The following is a 19,271-nucleotide window of genomic DNA, read 5'->3' on the forward strand; positions in this document are numbered from 1 at the left end:
GATCTATGTAAGTGTAGGTTACATTTTTATGCAATCGTTTTGTTCAACCCACTGAGTTAAAGCTGAAAGTCTGCACTTCGAACGGCATATGAGATGTTTCATTTAAAATTCATTGTGGTAATGTACAGAACCAAAATTAGAAAAAAAGTTGTCTCTGTCCATATATTTATGGACCTAACTGTAAATAGATTTTTGTCACAATCATGATTAACACTAACACACTTCTTGAGATCATGAAAGGTAAGATTACACAAACTAGGATAAATAAGTTGTACCTTACCAAGTGAATAATTCTGAACACTTGATAATTTTTTGCATAGTTAGGTTGCGTTTTTCTGTTCATAATTTTGATGGCAAAATGATAAGGACGTATGTAAGTGAGCACGCAGTTCAGATATCTGTTCCGTTCCATTCCAGGTACATTTTTATTTGTATGCACCTGTATGACCTTTTTTGAGTCATGAATGCTAATACAATACATGGGAGCTATGCATAATTGTAGACTTGCACTTCCTATGTCAAAATGTTTAACTCTGGATTTTATTTGTACTTTTTTTTTCATGAAAATAATTGACTTGTTTGTGTGTATGTGTTTTTTTTTTTTTTTAAGGAAGCATATTTTGATATCCCCTAAACATGTTTTGAGCATGTTTTTGTTTTAGTCATTAAAAATTATGTAGACACTAAAAGAGTGAATGGACTGATCTTAGGAAATGTTGCAGATAACTTGCACTAATTAATCTTTAGGTTTTGGATGATGTCCATCTATTCAGAGTTGTGACTCTAGCTTAGAACAAAGCGTAATCATTTGATATTTTGAGATTCAGAATTTTCAAGTGTTTTGGTAAAGTCACATTATATTATGCCATTCTGTTGCTGCAAATATGGAGAAAATTGTCTATTTGCCACATCAGAATTTTGAATTAGCTGTCTTCAGTGTAAAAAGATAACTGTAATCTCCAAGTCATTTTCATTGTGCATACTTTTTATCTCCATAGTGTGTATGCAATATTTTTCTTTCCTGTGTGAGGAACATTATCTTTATACAGGTTTAATCCTGTTAGAGCGAATACTGAAGTAACAAAATTTTCAGAATAACGAACTCATCTTGTGGGTCTGGACCAACATTCATAGAACATCATGTTAAAAGAATCTTGTTTTAACAAAATGCAAATCTAACTATAATAAACACTTTTTCAACCAAAAATGTGTGCCTCCTATACTTTCCATGCTGAGTCTCAGGAACCCTGCAACAGGTTGTCTCAAGCAGTCTTGAGATCCTATTTTTTTTTTTTCTATAAAAAAAGTTATATCTAGCGTCTATTTTTCATTCTGTATTTTCATACCTGTATTTCTATAAAAAAGTTGCACCTAATGTCTTGTTTTCTTTCTGTATTCTTACCTGTATATCTATTAAAAAAAAAAGTTGCATGTCATGTTGCATTTTCAAATAAAATATTTTTTGCAGTTTAAGAAGCTTTATAATAAATGTATTGTCAAGTTGTGGTCACAGAGTTGCATGAAAGTTGGGTAGTTGAGTCCGGGTTTTAATGGAAAATACAGGTATTTTATTATTGTATAGTGAAGGCAGGTACAGTCTCAAGACTTTATTAAGAATAGGAGCCTTTAGGAGCCACGGCACGGGAGATCGTCCTGCTTTAGGTCCCTTCTTCAGTTTAGGAGAACACCTGTGGCAGACGGAGAAGAGAGATCAGGAGAGTATGAGGAAGAGCAGATCAGAGTATGGTGTTAAATATTGCGTGACAAGCATGGTACATGGTAAGCCTGATCCTGCAGAGGACATCCAGTTGCTTTGCCCTTGGTTCACTATTTACCAGAGAAACAGCAGAGCAGCTTCAGAGCTGTCTTTGTGCCGCTGCCATTAGACAAGGTGAATTGTCAGCAGCCCTGTTCACAAAGCATGTTTTCCCCATATTTGTTTTAACGAAATTTCTGTTTTAATGAAATATTTTTATTGTCCAGTGAGTTTTCTTATAACAGGATTCCACCTGTATTTTCTAATTCACATCATTTGTTGTCCACCTGTGTAGTTTTTGCTGCCTAGTTTATTTCCAAATACGGTGGCATGCAAAAGTTTGAACACCCTTGTACAAAATATCTGTTACTGTGAATAGTTACGTGAGCAGAAACATTTGAGTACCATTGTGTACTGTATATATTTTTCTGCATTATTTATTTAAATTAAAATATATGTTTATCTCCAGAAATTGACAAAGCAATCTGAGTGGTTAGCACTGCTATCTCACAGCTATAGTTTCCACAATTTAAATTTCAGCCAGGCTGTTTTGTAGAGTTTGCGGGATTTCTCAACGTCTGCACAGGTTTTGTCCAGTGCCTTCAGCTTTCCTCCCACAGCCTAAAGGTGCGTTTATCAGGCTGACTGGTCACTTTGAATTCATCTGATGAGTAGTAGACCTATGCTGTTAACACAGTCTCTGACAAACCCCCACCCAGCAATTGTCATCTTATATAAATATTAATGTTTGCAAAAATGGATGAGTGTGTTTCCAGAACTGTTTAATGTTACTTATACCATTACCTAATTTATTAAAATATTCTTTTTTGATACTCTATTTTTTTTTTTCTGAGATGATTTTAATTCTGTACCCATCTACACAATGTTCATATCTGTTTTTGGATCATATTTTATTATTTGATTTTAATCACTATCAAGCACCACATCCAACATGGTAAGTTATGACCAATGAGCGTGTTACACAGAAATAATTATATACAACCCAGTAAAAAAAAAATGCTTGCGGTCTTGAAGCAACAAATATTTTAATAAAATACCCACAGTACTAAAATTTCTGTGCATTGTTATAGAAAAAAGCAAAAAACGTTCACTAGCTCTCAGAATTTACATTTTTAAAGTCCACTACTTATTACAGTAGATTCCCAACATTTCATAATTAAATAATTAAAGCATCATACTTTATTATTGCCATGTCACAATATAACAAGCTGAAAGCATTTTTAAAATTACAGAAAGTAACACAGCTCTATATTGGTATACAAAGATTCAGAAGCAATCTGTCTGGTTTTATTACCAGTACATTCCACTGTGACGATGTGGGTTCTGGCTCCACGCTCCCTTTGATGTTTGGGAACCCTTGAACCCAACACCGTCGATAATGTTACCGAGTGAGCTAGTCAGTGAAGGCAATAATTGAGCATCTGAACAAGGGGAAGTGAAAACAGTGCTTTTATTTAAAAACAGTCAACAAAAACAGTGTTCCATAAATAGTGCAGTTTCCATAAATAATCCATAAAATGAAAAAAACGTGGAGGTTAAAACCATTGGAAAAAAAACAATCCTTTAAAACGAGAGGTAAAATCTTCTTTAGGAAGCAGTCTTAAAAACAACAACAAATCCGGTGCATCGTTTATTAGCGTCTCACCTGCTTATCCCATTTGGGCCAAGCAGCAGGCAAGACGCTCTCTGCAGCTGCCCTCCTCTTACACTTTCGCGAGACTGGAGACCTCCCGATCCCTGGCTCCGGTATGGCACTCATCCCAGCCTCCGAGACTTGATGTCCACCAATGACCAGGACGCACACATTGGGGACTCCACCACCAAGCCTCCCGACTTCCGCGGCCTTCTGCGGCTCGTCGCTTTCCTCTAGGCACTCCCGCTACCTGGTCACTCAGTGGGAGCAACATCAACTCAAACATCTGGGTGTTGGCCTAACACCCAGCTTCCTTACAGCTGCCCTCGATCGCGTGCTCAACACACGCACGCACCGCCTGCTTCCTCGCTCCCTGTAACCTCTGTCCTCTTTTTCTCCTCTCTCCATTTTTTTTTACACACCTCCACAACTGACTCGCGCTTCTTTTTTATAACGTGAGGGGCCATCACAGCTGTAGCATTAGCCACGGGAACAATCACAGATGTGGGCAGTTCCTCACCTTTGCACACGGTGAGAAACGCCCACATCGACGACTGCCCCGCGGCTCGCTACAACATCGCCCCCCCTCACGAAGCCGCCTCGGGTGCGGTGATTATTTAAAAATGGCCTTCGCTCAATGAGCTGTGGACCCATAACACCACATCCACACCTTACATGACCAGATCAATCCAACTTTTTCATATTTGTTTTTTATTTACCACTCATCAACAAAGAGTTACTCTCAATCTAAATTCATGTCTGAGAAAATGCAGGGGCTTGTAGAACACATTTGTATTCACTGATGCTTTGGTAGATTATGAAAAGCCTGTTTACTATCTTACAGGATGTTTTTCAAACACTTTAGAAATTTTATATCTCTCAAAGTATTGTTAAATTAAATAATAGATCACCTTTTGTTTGTCTCAGAAATGTAAATCCTTCACAGATGGCTATAGTAACTGGAAAAGGCTATACAAATGTTTTTGTTCCCATTATTGCAACTGACTTTCAATTGAAGTCTGAAAGGAACCACTTCCCAATTAAGATGGTTTAAGCCCAGTACTAGTCTGTAACTGTAGTAGTGCAATATTAATTATTTGACAGATAAGTGATTGAAGGTGTGAATTAATTTAAGCAGGTACAGTATCTGACATCATTTTTAAACAGCTGTTGTGTTTTAAGATGTGCTTTTTATGTTATTTATTGTTTTGCTGATTTTTGAGATATTTGTATTATTTTGAGCTTTTTAATTTTTTAACTCCTTCATGGATCTCATTGTTTCCTGCAGCAGTTACATTGTAATAGTCGAATGACATATCAACTAATTTCAGCTTTGTGAAACTGCTTTAACATTTAAAGTCCCGCTTAGGTTGCTGTCCCTTCATTCTTTTACTCTGTGGCTAACTATCTTGAATGCTTCATAGAATTCATTGGTTCATAAAAACACGACAGACAGTATGTTCATTCTGATTCATGTGGTCATTTTTGTACATGAAGTTCATTTCATTAGCCAAGTTCAAACAAGAAATTGTAATATACACTCGTCTTCACCTGCTACCAGCAAAACATAAACAAAAATGAAAATTGTAAATTGGAAGCTGTCTATCTAATCCATTACCCTTTAAAGATGTTTCTTGTGTTTCTAGTGGATTCAACAAACTTATGTTTTTGTTTCATTAAGTTAAATAGGTTCCATCAATATAACAGTAGTATTATAGAATATTTAGTACGCTTCCTTATATCGATAGATGAATATACTTTATTTGTCCTTAAGAGGAAATTGAAGCTTTATAGAATCCTGAGAGAGAAAATCACCCAAACAAATGTAAGAACTTCTGCCTAGGATACTGGAGAACTGCTGTTGTTGATAACAGACTTGTAGGTGGGAGTAAGATGGTTGGTCCTGTCCAGATGTACCACAGGTTCATATTTAAGGCATTAACATTTGAATATAGCAGGTCCACCTTATTGTGTCCACAAAAGGAACATGCCATTAGTACCATGCATTGTTGAAGCAACCAGCATTCAGAATGACTCCTCATTCGAGTGCTGATTATATAAGACATTTTCCCACTGCAGGAAATTTGCTAATTTCTTTTATTTCTCATTCATATAACTCTCCAGACCCTCTCCTATTATATGCAGACCACTCAGACATTCCTTATTATATGAAACTCAGCCAGTTTGAATCCTCTCCTTTTTATCTTTGCTTCAGTTCTTCGTTCTTGCCATTTTCAGATAAGCTGTTCCTCCAATAAAGAGTAATAGAGCTCCTTTGGTGGAAGCGATCATAGTACCACTAGCTGAATGTGGGAAAAATTCCTCCACTTTTTCCATAATAAAATTAAAAATCTAAATAATTCAACTAACATAAATCCATCATTCATTTATCTTTCCCTGTCTTCCAACTCCATCCAGCTCCTTTACTAAATTTTTACCAGTCACATCTGCATTAGTCAATGACCTGCTTTTTGTAAGATGAGGCCGACTACTTGTTCAATAGATCCCATGCCCATCACACTTCTTAAACCCGGCCTTCATGCCGCAATCCCGACTATTATAACAATAATAAATACATCCGTTGACACTGGCTTTGTGCCAGCCACTTTTAAAATTGCTTCAGTAACCCCAATGTTAAAAAAGTCTGGTCTCGATGTGGACAGTCTTAACAATTTTCAGCCTATCTCTCACTTACCTTTTCTGTCAAAAGTTCTTGAGCATGTTGTAGCTTCCTAACTCACCAATTACTTAACTTCTAATAATTTGATGGAACCCTTCTAGTCTGGTTTCAGAGTGCAACACAGCTGTGAAACTGCCCTTCTTCGTGTAGCCAATGATTTCATAATAGTAGCAGACTCTGGACAAACTAGCATATTAATTCTGTTATACCTCAATTCAGCTTTTGATACTGTCAGACATGACATTCTACTGTCCAGAATAGAGAACACTCTGGGTATCTCTGACACTACCCTCCAGTGGTTTACGTCCTATCTGACTGACAGGCAAGAGTTTTTTAGTCTTGGTAACAGCAGGTCCAGCTCAGTGTAAATCACACAAGGACTTCTTCAGGGATCTGTCCTCTGCACTCTGCTCTTCTACATCTATAGGCCATATTATTCGTAGCTTTGGAGTGGGTTATCATTTTTATGCAGATGATACTGAGCTTTGCTTTAGTGTTAAAAGTGTAACATCATCAGAGTTTTCTTAACACACAGCTTGCCTCAGTGAACTAAAACCTGGATGCACCAAGATTGAACTCCTGCAAAATGGCACTAAAGCACCCTTTCTTACTCCACCCACATAAACCAGATTAAGAAACTTTCTTTCTTACACCTCTGTAATATGTCCTGTGTTCTCCTTTTGTAATGCTGAGAAATGTGTCCATGTTTGTATCACATCTCGCATTCATTATTGTAACTCCCAACTGGAAGGTGCCACTTCTAATCATATAAAGAGTCCTTACATGAACCAGCAACAGCGAGAATATCACACCCATCCTGCTTTGCTTCATTGGCTCCCTGTGTCTTACAGGATTGAATATAAAATTCTATTAACCTACAAAGCTTTAAACGGCTTTGCACCGGACTACATCAGTGACCTTCTCCATCGCTATCCTCCTGTTCACAATTCTCCCTCTGATTCTGACAATCTTGTGCCCCACACTTACTTGCACTCTATTGGTGACAGGGCCTTCAGCTGTATAGTGCCCAGACTTTGGAATGACCGTCTGAAATTGATTAGATCAGCTGACTCCATTCTTTTACAAAAGCAATTTAAAACTCATCTGTTCAGGATTGCTTTTACCTTAAACTAACTCCCTGCTCCTATCAGTTTACCTTTCAGTCCGGATGCGCAGGATAAGTTGTGTGTGTATTATAACATAAATTATGTGATGTATTCAAGCATTTCTTTTAGTATTGAATTTAGTTTTATACTCTGGTTTATTTATTACTATCTATGCAGAAGCTATTTGTATTATTTTGTTTTAAATGACCTGCGCATGGTAAAGGCATTATTTAAATGAAATGTTTTATTATTATTGTCATTATTAGAATTTTGTAGGGAATTTAACTGTCATACCTCCTATATCCAGTGCACCAAATCAGTATTCTTACCTTGCTTATAACGTGTATATATATATAGATATAGATATATATAGATAGATAGATAGAGATATATTGATAGATATATATATGATATATATATATAATCTCAAGAACTTGTGTCCAGTGAGATAAGACTTTGTGCCAAGATATTTAACCATGCATGGGGCCAGAAATAAGACAAAGAGTAGGACAGCTGCTGTACAGGCTTTTAAATGTTCGAAGCACCATGGGAGATGCAGATCACATGGCACGGCAGCAGCAGCAAGCCAGTAGCTGATCGAACAAAGAGGGGGTAAAAAAAAACTATTTGTTTCCCATTGTATCACCGTTTACGAGGGGGTTTCAGAGGAGCGACTGCATCTCTTTGGGGTGCGTTCAGCCCCCCTCTTCATAATGCGAGCAGCAGAGACACGAAGTGACTAGTACATAGTGTAGCGCAGCCCAGGGGGGTTGACGAACGAAGTAAGCAGAGGGGACCCCATAGTTTTATATATAAAAAGAGACATAAAATATCTGTAAATAGTAATAGTATTATAAATAGTAATTCTCTAGATAATTCATGCTGTCATACTATTTACTGTTTCTTGATGTTTGTCTTGCTGGTTAATTTAAATATTTTTTTTTAGAGGTGAAGCTAATGGGGAAAACAAAGTTTTTTGTATAACTGGATTGGATTCACAGAAAACTTGACACCATGTGTTTGGACTGTAGGAAGATATCAATGTGATTATGATGAGGGTTTGAAATTTTCACTGAGTGACACCCCTGCTATGTTGCCTTATTTTTTATGTAATTGTTTTTGTTGTTTTGTTTTTTGTGTAATTTGTTTTGTCTTTGTTTTTTCTTTCAAGTTTGTTGATGTTGGAGGTCTATCTTATACTATAAATGGGCTGAAGAAATATGCAGAATATAGTTTCCGAGTGGTGGCCCACAACAAGCATGGTTTAGGAGTATCTACAGAGGATGTCGTGGCAAGGACATTTTCAGATGGTAGGTTCTTTATATAAGGTATGAAAAATAATTGTTGTTTTTATTGTATGCTGATTGAGAAGTTAAATATGTAGACATCCTATTTTTTTCTGTTTTATTCTTTTTATTATTATTGACTGATTTAATCAGTTCTAAGGCACCTACTATGAAGTTTTGCTTCTTCCATAAACTGTTTGGCTCATACGCAACTGGTATTAGCAGACTTTCTCATATGCAAAGGAAAACCTAAAAGTATGTAAAATAAAAATTTTGCTCAGCAATTCATCTCAGGAGCACATATTTAACAGCTGTACACAGTGTGAATCAAAAGGGAGGTTTCCCCCCACAAAAACAACTGATACTGAACATAGCAGAAGAAGAGCCATCTAGAAGGTGGTGCTAACATTCATATTTACTTCCATTCAGTATTCGGCAGAGAATAAATGTGCCTTTCATAGGACTCATTTGAAGTTATACTTACTGAAAAGTGGCAACTTTTGGTCTCATTGAAATGCTGGCTAATTTTTTCATACCTCTCAGAACTACAGCAATGACCTCCCTCTCCCATGTCGTCTCACTCTGTCTCTGGCATAAAGCCATTGAGATGAATGATCAATGTATAAACTCTTAAGTCACCAAGCCAGAATAGCCTCTGTGCCCACATATGAACCCTGCTCTGCATTAAGACAATCTAAACCTGTATCATGGCTTCCTTACTGCTCCGAGTGGTATTTTGTTATATTTAAACAATGACGAGATGTTTTCTGATGATCTACACATCACTTTCTCCCACAGAAGCACACAATGGCATGAAATCATCGAAAACTAAAAAACAATTTTGTGATTTGTTTACACTCATGAATACACTTATATAGTTTATGTAGGCTTTTAATTACAGAAAAAAGTACTTCATAGAAAAATATTTCCTTTGATCTGGAGGCTTTGAAGTAAAGTCAAAAGTAAATTCAAACATATATTCTTCTATATTTACATCAGTGGATGCAAAAAAAATTGAGTTGACTGTTTTTTTGCAGCAAATTTTAATTGTAAATAAATAGCTCAATTCATGGAAGGAAGCCAATTAATAAAATTGCATCATACAAAGTGTTATCTTTTGTTAATTAGGATTCTTTGTCTAGTTGTTTAAAAAATAAATGAAAACATAATGAATTTATTGTAGTAATAAACATCCTTCCAAAAAAACACCAAATACACACAACAAATCTTTTTACATTGAAGTCAATTAACATAAGCAAGATGAAATGTTAAGTTATGTAAAACTTGCAGTGGGGTGTGAAATGGTCACAATGGATGACTTACCAGTTGAAAATTTGCAGTCTGCTTGCACTTCTGCTGTCCTTCGTTTAAAGTATAATCAGACAAGGACAGAAGGCCATTGTCATGTCAGTATGAAAAACTTTTGGATTATCTGCTAATTTTATATCAAAAACTTAGACAAAAGAAAAATAAGATGTTCTTTCTTCAGCTTTACCAAAAAAAACTTTTTTTACACAGTTTATATCTTCTCAGGCACCAGAAAAATGTTAAATGTTAGGTACATTTGGGACATCTACATAGTTGTGTGGGGAATATAAGTTAGAATTGGAATCTAGCACATTGAAGTTCTTATGCAGTGAATAAGTCCCAACACTGCCTGACCTGTAACACAAACGTAGTTGCAAGCTGTTCCTGCATGTTTCATGTTACGGTGTAACAGCTCCATCTATAGTGTCTCACATTTGCTCACTCACTCATTTTATGAAATAAGTGCATCAACACAAACAATTCTCCACTTTGGAGTGATGAGCAGTCATCAAATTTTGCCATCTTGTTGCTCATTGAAACACTGTAATTGTTACTGCCAGCACACGGTAAGCAAGAATATTTCTCATAAAAGATGATGTAAAAGTACATGTAACAGTTCTCTGATGGTGAGCGACCACAACAGTGCCAGATGGTGGCCAATAATAGACATTGACTGTACCTTGTATAACTTAGACATGTGTACGTTTTTCTCATGCATAATTTTTGTCTCTTTTTTTTTTAGTGCCCAGTGCTGCTCCTCAGAATTTAACACTGGAAGTGCGAAACTCCAAGGTAAAGTAATGCTTGTTGATAGGAGTGTGTTGGGTCTGTGCAAGAAGTAAGGGCTTCTGTTTGAAAACGTTGTTTGGAGTAAAATTCTAAAGGTGATGCTCTAATCTGGACTGTCATTCTGTCAGAAGTGAACATTGTCTAGTTTTTACAGGATGTCTTTTTCGAAGATAGTTTTTTTAATACAGTATGCAAATTCTTGTTTGCTTCTATGTAACCATATTCCCCTGCGCTTTTCAAACTCATGAAAAAGATGGTGTTGTGAATGTTAATGAGGAAATACTCAAGGAAAAAACATATAAACAACACTGTTCTTTACTGTTTAGTAATTCACATTTAATTTTCTCATAGTCCCATGAAGTTGTACTTCTGCTGCTTGAGTCACATTCTCCTTTACCATGTGCACTGATGTTACTTTTTTGTGCCTGCAAGAAATATGTGTATCTGCCATTGTTCTTGAAGCACAATAGTGTAAAAATCACATATTTGGGTATATTACAAGTCTGGTTTTGTATACAGCAGGACATTTTTTGAAAAAAAAATCCCAACTCATCATTCACCTCTTATTGCTTTTTAAGTATCCACTCTTAGGCACTGAAGAGGATAAATCATACAGCCTAGGGAAACTTATGGGGATATTAATGACTTTGCACTTAGTTGTGCTCTACTTCAGTGAATTTTTCTTATTCAGACAATGTAGCGCTAAAACTGTATTGTCACATGTGCAGTGAACAGTAAAATCCAGTAAATCTTTAATCTAAAAGCACATCCTTCTCCAATAGGCATGTGGTTTTGAATAAGGACTATAGTGCATGAGATGATCAGAGAGTAGTGGAGAACTGCAGACACCTTTATGAAAGTTTGCTTTAGTTTAAGTTAGTGTGAGTGTGTAAACACATCTGTCGCCTGATGTTTGATAGAGACTGCTTTGCTGCCTTCTGTAGTGGTAGCAGTTCATTTGCATATTTAGTTCATTTATCAACCTTATTCTGTATGAAAATCTCTGTAACTAATAAAATGCACTATGCCAATTGATGTCTTCAAATATGTTACTCCTAACAGTCCAAAATCAACGGAACTTACTTATAACTCCCCTTCCTCACCCACATTCTCCTGTCCTTGAGCTTAACACAGATGCACACTCTCACACATATTCAGAGTTGAATTACAGTGGCATGCAAAAGTATTCAGTCCCCTTGAAAGTCATCATAATTTTCTGCATGACAAAAAGATTTGTACACATACTTGTTCATTTAGTATTTTTAATGTGAAATCTTATGCTATAACAGCACATTTCCAAAGTCAAAGTAAACCATTTTCTGTAGATATTTAACTAAATAAAAAAAAGTTATTGTGTGCTTAAGTATTCAAGCCCTACAATTTAATACTTTGACAAGAACACTTTTGCTCCACTAACAACCTTAATTCTTTATTGGTTAAATATACAGTATAAAAGATATGCATATTGTTCATGTGTGATTCTTCCCCATTCTTCTTGACAGAATTAGTAGAGATCCAAGTAGTGTCACATATTCTCAATAGAGTTAAGATCAAGACTTTGACTTGGCCATTCCAAAGCAATGACCTTTCTGTTATTGAGCCATTTCAGTGTCGTTTTGGCCTTATGCTTAGGGTTGCATGTTGAAAGGTGAAAGTTCTTCCATAGCCATAGGTTATAGTGGACTGGAAAAAGTTGGCCTGCAGTATTGTGCAGTATTTGTGTCCATGCATCATCCTTTCAGCTCTGACAAGATTCCCAGTCCCAACACATGAAAAGCATCCCCATAGCATGATGTTACCACCACTGTATTTTGCCATAGGTGTGCTGTGTCTTAAGGTGTGGGCAGTGTTATTTTACACCACACATACCGCTTTGGAGTCTGGCCAGAAAGTTCTGTTTTGGTCTCATCTGACCTTAAAACTTTCTCCTACATCTTAACTGGGTCTTTCTCATGCTTTGTAGAATGCCATACATTCTTTCATTGAGACGACCTTAAGGAATGGCTTCATTTTTGCTACCCTCACATAGAGGCTTGTTTTATGGAAATATCTTGAAATTGTGGACCCCTGAACCTTCACTATAGTTTCAGCCAAAGAGCACTGCAGATTTCTGAGAGTGGCAAGTATATTTTTAGTCACCTTCCTTACCAGTCAACGTTTTGCTCTGATGTTTAGCTGTGAGAGACTGCCTATTCTAATACAAGTTTGGGTGCTGTGATGTACCTTCCACCTTCTGACGATAGATCTAACAGTGCTTAACAGGACATTCAAACTCTTCTATATTTTTTCTAGCCATTTCTTGCATTGGGCATTTCAATGACTTTGTTTCTCACATCAGCAGGATGCTCATTTGTCTTCATTTTTGTAGTGATTGTCCAACAAAGACAATGGACCTTACAATGGAGGCTTTTTATATTCAGAGTGATATAAAGCACTCACAAGTAGTACCTAATTATGTTTAATTATGGCCAAATGACGGTCACCTTTGTTTTTTCTGTGACTAATTTATGATTTGTGTAAACATGGAACTTCTACAGCACAGAGCTTTAAATACTTACGCAAATACAGTTATTTCCTCGCTATATCACGCTTCGACTTTCGCGGCTTCACTCTATCGCGATTTTTTTTCTCATACACGCTTACGTCACTACGCATGCGCTTTCTGAGAACTTTTATCTAAGCCCTACGATGGCTTCTAAACGTGCTGCTTTTTCTAAGCCTTCTGACAATAAAACTAAGCGCCAGAGGAAGATGCTTACTATCCAGGAGAAGGTGAAACTCTTGGATATGATTAAAGATGGCAATACCCTACAAAAGCCTCCTCACGCATATAAAAATACAGCGCCAGCAACTGCCTATCAAAATGTTCTTCAGCCGCGCACCCAGACACCCACTGCCTACTCCTAGTACTTCTTTACTGAAGACAACAACGCACCTGCTGAAGATACTGCACCACCTCTGAAGACTCTCCTACTGAGGTCGTGCCTTCATAGGTTAGTGGTTGTGTGCAATTAAATGTACAGTACAATAATCTACTATATAAAAGCGTTCGGGATTGTCCTTCCGTCCCGTGAGTGCAAAGCGTAGCGGTATTCCGCTTATTACAGACTTACTACTTGCGGCGCGTGCGAGCGGCGATGTGAGCAGAGTTCTAGTGCTCTCATCGTTCCCTTGCTTTTGTGCGCTGGAAAAATAGACAAAATTATGTCTCTGGAAATAATTAATGTTGATGGAGTACAAATGCTTCACCACGTAGTAAATATCAGGGGAGATGGTGCTTGCTTATTCTCATCTATAGCTTATTTAGTGCATGAAACTCCGTCTTTAGCGGTACAGATTCGGGCTGACATTGTACGACTTTGGACAGGCACTTGAGGGGATAAAAAAAAACTTAGGTTTTCGGAAGAAGTTATGAATGGGCACTTTGATGTTCTCATTCCCTACACTTACATGCCTGATGTACAGATGGCGCGCACAAAAATTGAGGATAAAAGTCGGTCGCCTTAAAAGGCGAGTGCGCCTAGTAATATGATATTTCTAACGTCTAATATGTCTTATTTTCACTTATTTTGTCTAATATATTGGGTAATACGAGTGTAATGGTGACTAAAGGGTGTTATTTCACGTTTAGAGGGCTCTAATAATGTTAAACGTATTTAGAAGGTCGTAAACAGGTTTTCTATACTCTATCTGCGAAAATATTCGATTTATAAATAAAGAATCCTACTTCGCAAAAATTCATTTATCACAGTAGAGTCTGGAACGGATTAACCGTGATAAACGAGGGTTCACTCTACTAACTTTTGAGTTTTTCTTCTTCAGTTAAATATGTACAGAACATGATTTATTTTGACTTTGGAAATTTATTTTAGCAGCATAAGCATTCAGATTAAAATACTGACTAGATAAATATGTGTACAAATCTTTTGTCATGCAGGAAATTTATGATGTTTCAAGGGGTGTGAATACTTTTGGACAATACTGTAATTCAAGTAAGAGTTGAGACTCATCCCATAATTTACAAACCACAACACTCTATCATTACCACATAACAGCGCTTTAGTTTAAATTGTATACAACTTTCCTCATCCGTCAGCCATATCCATCCCTGAGGTGAGTTTGTCTAGTTTAGAGATGATGTCGGGATCAACCTTCTTTATCCAGTATGTGAACAAATTTTATGGAATTTACCCCTTGATTATTTTGGGGAATTATAGGAAAAGAGATATTTCAATTAAAATTTCAGAAAAGGAATGGAATATAGATGTTCACAAAATAAGTTCTTTTTTTCAGTATATGTCAAGCACATCGTAATTCAATCTAAAAATGTTCATTATTTATATACAGTGCATTCAGAAAATATTCCATTCCCTTGCCTTTGTGCACACTTTGCTGAGTTGTTGGTTTAATTTTAAATTGATGCATTTGCCATTTTTTTGTCCCATCAATCTGTACTCTGTAATCCATAATGACAAAATTAAGCATTTTTTCAGAAATGTTTGCAAATTTATTAAAAATTAAAAACTGAAATCTCTCTCTCTTTATATTAGTATTCAGACACTGATACTCCAAATTGTGATCAGAAATATCCGGTTTGCTTTAATTATCCTTGAGATGTTTCTAGAACTTGCTTGGAATCTACCTGTGGCAAATTGAATGGCTGGACATTGTCTAGAAAGGCACACACCAACGTATCTGAGGTCTCACAGTTCCCTCTGTATGTCAGGACAAAAACCAAGCTATACATTTCAAGAAAATCCCTTTGGACACCTGCGATCAAATTGTGATGAAGCATAGATCAGGACAGGGGTATAAAACCATTTCTACAGCTTTGAGTGTTATCAGGAGAAACAGTGGCCTCAAAAATTGTGAAATGGAAGAAGTTTCTAAGCACCAGGATTCTTTCTAGGGTAGGCCATCTGGCCTAACTGAGAACCTGGCAAGAAGGGCCTTTGTCAGGGAAGTGACCAAGAATTCAATGACCAATTGAGCAGAGCTTTAGAAATCTTCTGCTGAGATGGGAAAAGGTGCCATATGGACCACCATCTCAGCAGCACTCCATCAATCAGCTGTTCACAGCAGTGTGACTAGACGGAAGCTGCTCTTGAGTAAAAAGGCATATGACCATTTGTATAGCATGAGGAAAAAGATTTTCTCGCCTGATGAAACAAAAATATTCTTTAGGCAAAAGTCCAAGCAATATGTCTAGTGAAGACTAGGCAGTGCTAATTACCTGCTTAATACCATCCCTATGGTTAAGCATGTTGGTGGCAGCCTTATGATATGGGGGTGCTTCTCAGAGGCAGGGACAGGCAGACTGGTCACAACTGAGAGATGGATGAATGAAGCCAAACCAAGAGAAGTCCTTAAAGAAAACCTAGTTTGGACTGCATGAGAATTCCATGCTGTAGCAATGGTTCACCTTTCAGCATGATAATGACCCAAAGCTCATAGCCAGACAATGCTGGAGTGGCTTCTGGGCAAGTCTCTTAACTGTCCTTGAGTAGCCTAGCCAAAACCACCCAGACTTAAACCACATATGACATCTATGGGGTGGCTTGAATATGATAGTTTATAGACACTTCCCATCCGATCTAATATGGCTTTCGAGGATCTGCCAGGAGTGATGGAATAAACTGTCCAAGCTAGTAGAGATTTACCCAAGAAGACTTGAAGCTGTAATTGTTGCCAAAGGGTCTGGATACTTATATGAATGAATATTTCAGTTTTTTTTTTTACATAAATTTGCAAACCCTTCTGAAAACATGTTTTTACTTTCTCATCATGGATTATTGAGTGTAGATTGATGGGCAAAAATGGCAAATGCATCTATTTAAAATTAAATCTATAATACAGTTAAGTGTGCAGAAAATTTCTGAACCCACTGTATATCCTATCTAAAATACTTGGATTCCCAGGGCAAGATCTCTGATCTGAGAGTGATGTTGTCATGTGCTGGCATCATTTGGTCACATGTTTTTGGAATATTCTACACTGAAAACTATTTTAGGCAAACATTTGGCTACCCTTGCATTCAAAATCACTCCTAATGTTTTAATAAAGATATTTGTAGTATTCCCAGTTGTGATAACATTGTGCTATGAAGAATCTGTTTGAATATCTTATACTTCACTACATGCACAAAGACTTATTTTGGTTAACTTAATTTTTTTTCCATCCTATATGACTCCATAAAAGTGATGTTTAGTATTATCTCTAATTGGAAAAAAATAAATTTTTTTTAGATCATTTTTCAAAGGTTTTTCAGAATTGTAAAGTAAATATGCCAGGCCTGTGCTGAACCTTTCTGTTTTATTTGCTGTTCTTTATTAAGTACCACTTTAGATGGTTGTCTTTGAGTCAGGTATGGGTGGACTGTTGTGTCCTGTTTCATTAATATCCATGTTCTTTCCTTATTTTCCTAATTAGATTAGGTAAACACATAATAAAAAAAATAATAATTTCAAAGGCATTAATAGAGCCTGATAGAGTAAATGTCTTGTAGACATTTAGGTGCTGTCTGGATGAGTTATTTGCTAAAAGTGCAAGCTCTGTAAAATGGAATAGTTTATTCTTAATATCTATGCTGAAAACTCAGGGATCAAAAGTAATAAAATAAAGTGGCCCATAAGACATATGTGGGCTACAAAAGCTTTTAATTTATAACCTGGTATTCAATTCCTGTAGCAATGGAAATTAACACATTTACGCAAAGATTGGTTTTGGGCCAGATACAAAATGATTTGAGCCTTTTTGAATATGCAAATAGAAAAGAAAATATATATTTTTTGAACTCATGCAGCTTTTATAATCCAATGTTAATGTTACTTGCTCATATATCTTATCTTTCATACTAGGTGCTTATGTTCAGAGAAGTCACTGTTTTCTTTTCCAGAGTTTAAATGCACAAGTATTCTTCTTTCATTTAGTAACCCCCATTTGTTGCATCACGTAATCTAAATAAACCTGCACTTTGCTTATTGTAGAAGAGAACAGTTACAATAATGTCTCAAGGCTATCTTTTTTATTATTCAGTTATTCTTTTTCTTCCTAAAATCAATATCAACAAAAAGAATAACAGCTATAATTGTTTCATGCAATCAGAATACTGTACTTAAATATTGTTTTGGAGTTACGTTTGTTGTCATTTGCTATAAATAATGAATATAAGGAAGTATCATTGGCTCTTCTTAAAGAATTAATTTCTAATGCTTACTTTTTATTTATCAGATGAGACTTTGGTTAATTAAATCTCTTTGTCCGACAGAGCATCATGGTTCAGTGGCAGCAACCACCACCTGGCACTCATAATGGGCAAATCACAGGCTACAAGATCCGATACCGAAAAGGCTTGAGGAAGAGCGATACCACTGAAAGCACAGGGGGCATCCAGCTATTTCAGCTTATAGAAGGTGAGTTCAGTGTGAGGTGGGTTAAACATTCATCTTTTTATTTGGCTTCAAACACTACAATTGCTATAATTTGGCAAAAGTTGTTAATTTATTCTGACCTTTATAATTTTTCAAGTACAGAGAACCATAGGCACATGGAATAAGCTACAAAGTAGTGCAGTAGACAGTAGAACTTTAGGGACTATTAAAACTAGACTTGATGTTTTCTAGAAGACTCAACTGATGGAACTGGCAAGATTTGTTGGGCTGAATGGCCTGTTCTCATCTAGATTGTTCTAAAGTTCTAAAAACCAAAAAAAATGTGTACGATGTATGAATGCATTGTCTCAATGCACATGAATTTCAATTTATTTTTTCTTTGAAAGTTCACCATCCTCAGAGGGTACAAACTTGCACTAAACTTCCAAACTTTATTTACATATTAGAATTATCTTACCTTTATAAAATTTATTCTTCACTGTTGCTCAATCTAGTATCTCAAATTAACCTCTCTAACCAAAAAAGTACCAGTAATTATTTTGCAGCCACAGTTAAGATTTATATTGAAATGACATTACTTTACCTGTATAAGTTCTTCTGCTGAGATGACCAGCGTTAAAGGATATATTTGATATTATATATTCGTATGACCATTTCAAAGAGAAGACAAGCCTCCATGTAATCTTATTAAGGAAATAGCTTCCCTTGATAGCTGGGTTATCATTAAACTGAATTCAGACTTTTCTACTAATGACATATTAAGTGAGGTTGTATTGAAAACTGTACAATAAATGTTAATTATGGACTGAAAAGGGAGCAGTTATACTATAAAAGAAGGAAATAATGTAGACCATATGCCCTATATGAGTGAAAGACCAACTGGGAAGATGTTGCCATGAACTAGGGCATCAAAAGAATTATACAACATGGAGTTAAGCATGAACTGAAAACCTCTGAGCAAGATAGATGTTGTTGGGAAATTTTCAAGATTACCAAACTCCTAAATGACTTAAAGAATACAGATTCAAAAGGAAAGTACTATTCTGTAGAGCATCTCTGTTTTATTTGGTAAATCCCCATTACCCCAATTTAATTGAAGTAAAATAGCAATAATCCAAGTGGCTGCAGGTTAACATCTGAATCCTAATCATCATTAAACCACATATATTCTATCTTCTTCCTATTAATCTTCAATCCTCTGTCTTCCAAAGCCCTTTTCCATTCTTCCAACTTCCTCCTTTCTAGTGCTGCATAACACAATTTCATTGGCAAGAAGCATGTATCAGTGGGATATGGTCTTT

At 36.3% G+C, this 19,271-nt stretch overlaps 1 protein-coding gene across 7 annotated transcripts in view; it reads left to right on the forward strand.

Moving 5' to 3' along the window:
* The window catches only part of LOC120541448 (neogenin-like), a 396,809-nt gene that overhangs the window by 316,781 nt on the left and 60,757 nt on the right, over positions 1 to 19,271 (forward strand). For all 7 annotated transcript variants that reach the window (XM_039773085.1, XM_039773086.1, XM_039773079.1 and 4 more), the window contains exons 11-13: positions 8,368 to 8,506; positions 10,533 to 10,582; positions 17,847 to 17,991. In XM_039773085.1, coding sequence (XP_039629019.1) covers positions 8,368 to 8,506; positions 10,533 to 10,582; positions 17,847 to 17,991 — 334 coding nt within the window. The remainder of the gene's footprint in view (positions 1 to 8,367; positions 8,507 to 10,532; positions 10,583 to 17,846; positions 17,992 to 19,271) is intronic.

Source organism: Polypterus senegalus, chromosome 12 (genome assembly GCF_016835505.1).
Source record: "Polypterus senegalus isolate Bchr_013 chromosome 12, ASM1683550v1, whole genome shotgun sequence".
In the NCBI taxonomy this organism is placed as follows: Eukaryota; Metazoa; Chordata; class Cladistia; order Polypteriformes; family Polypteridae; genus Polypterus; species Polypterus senegalus.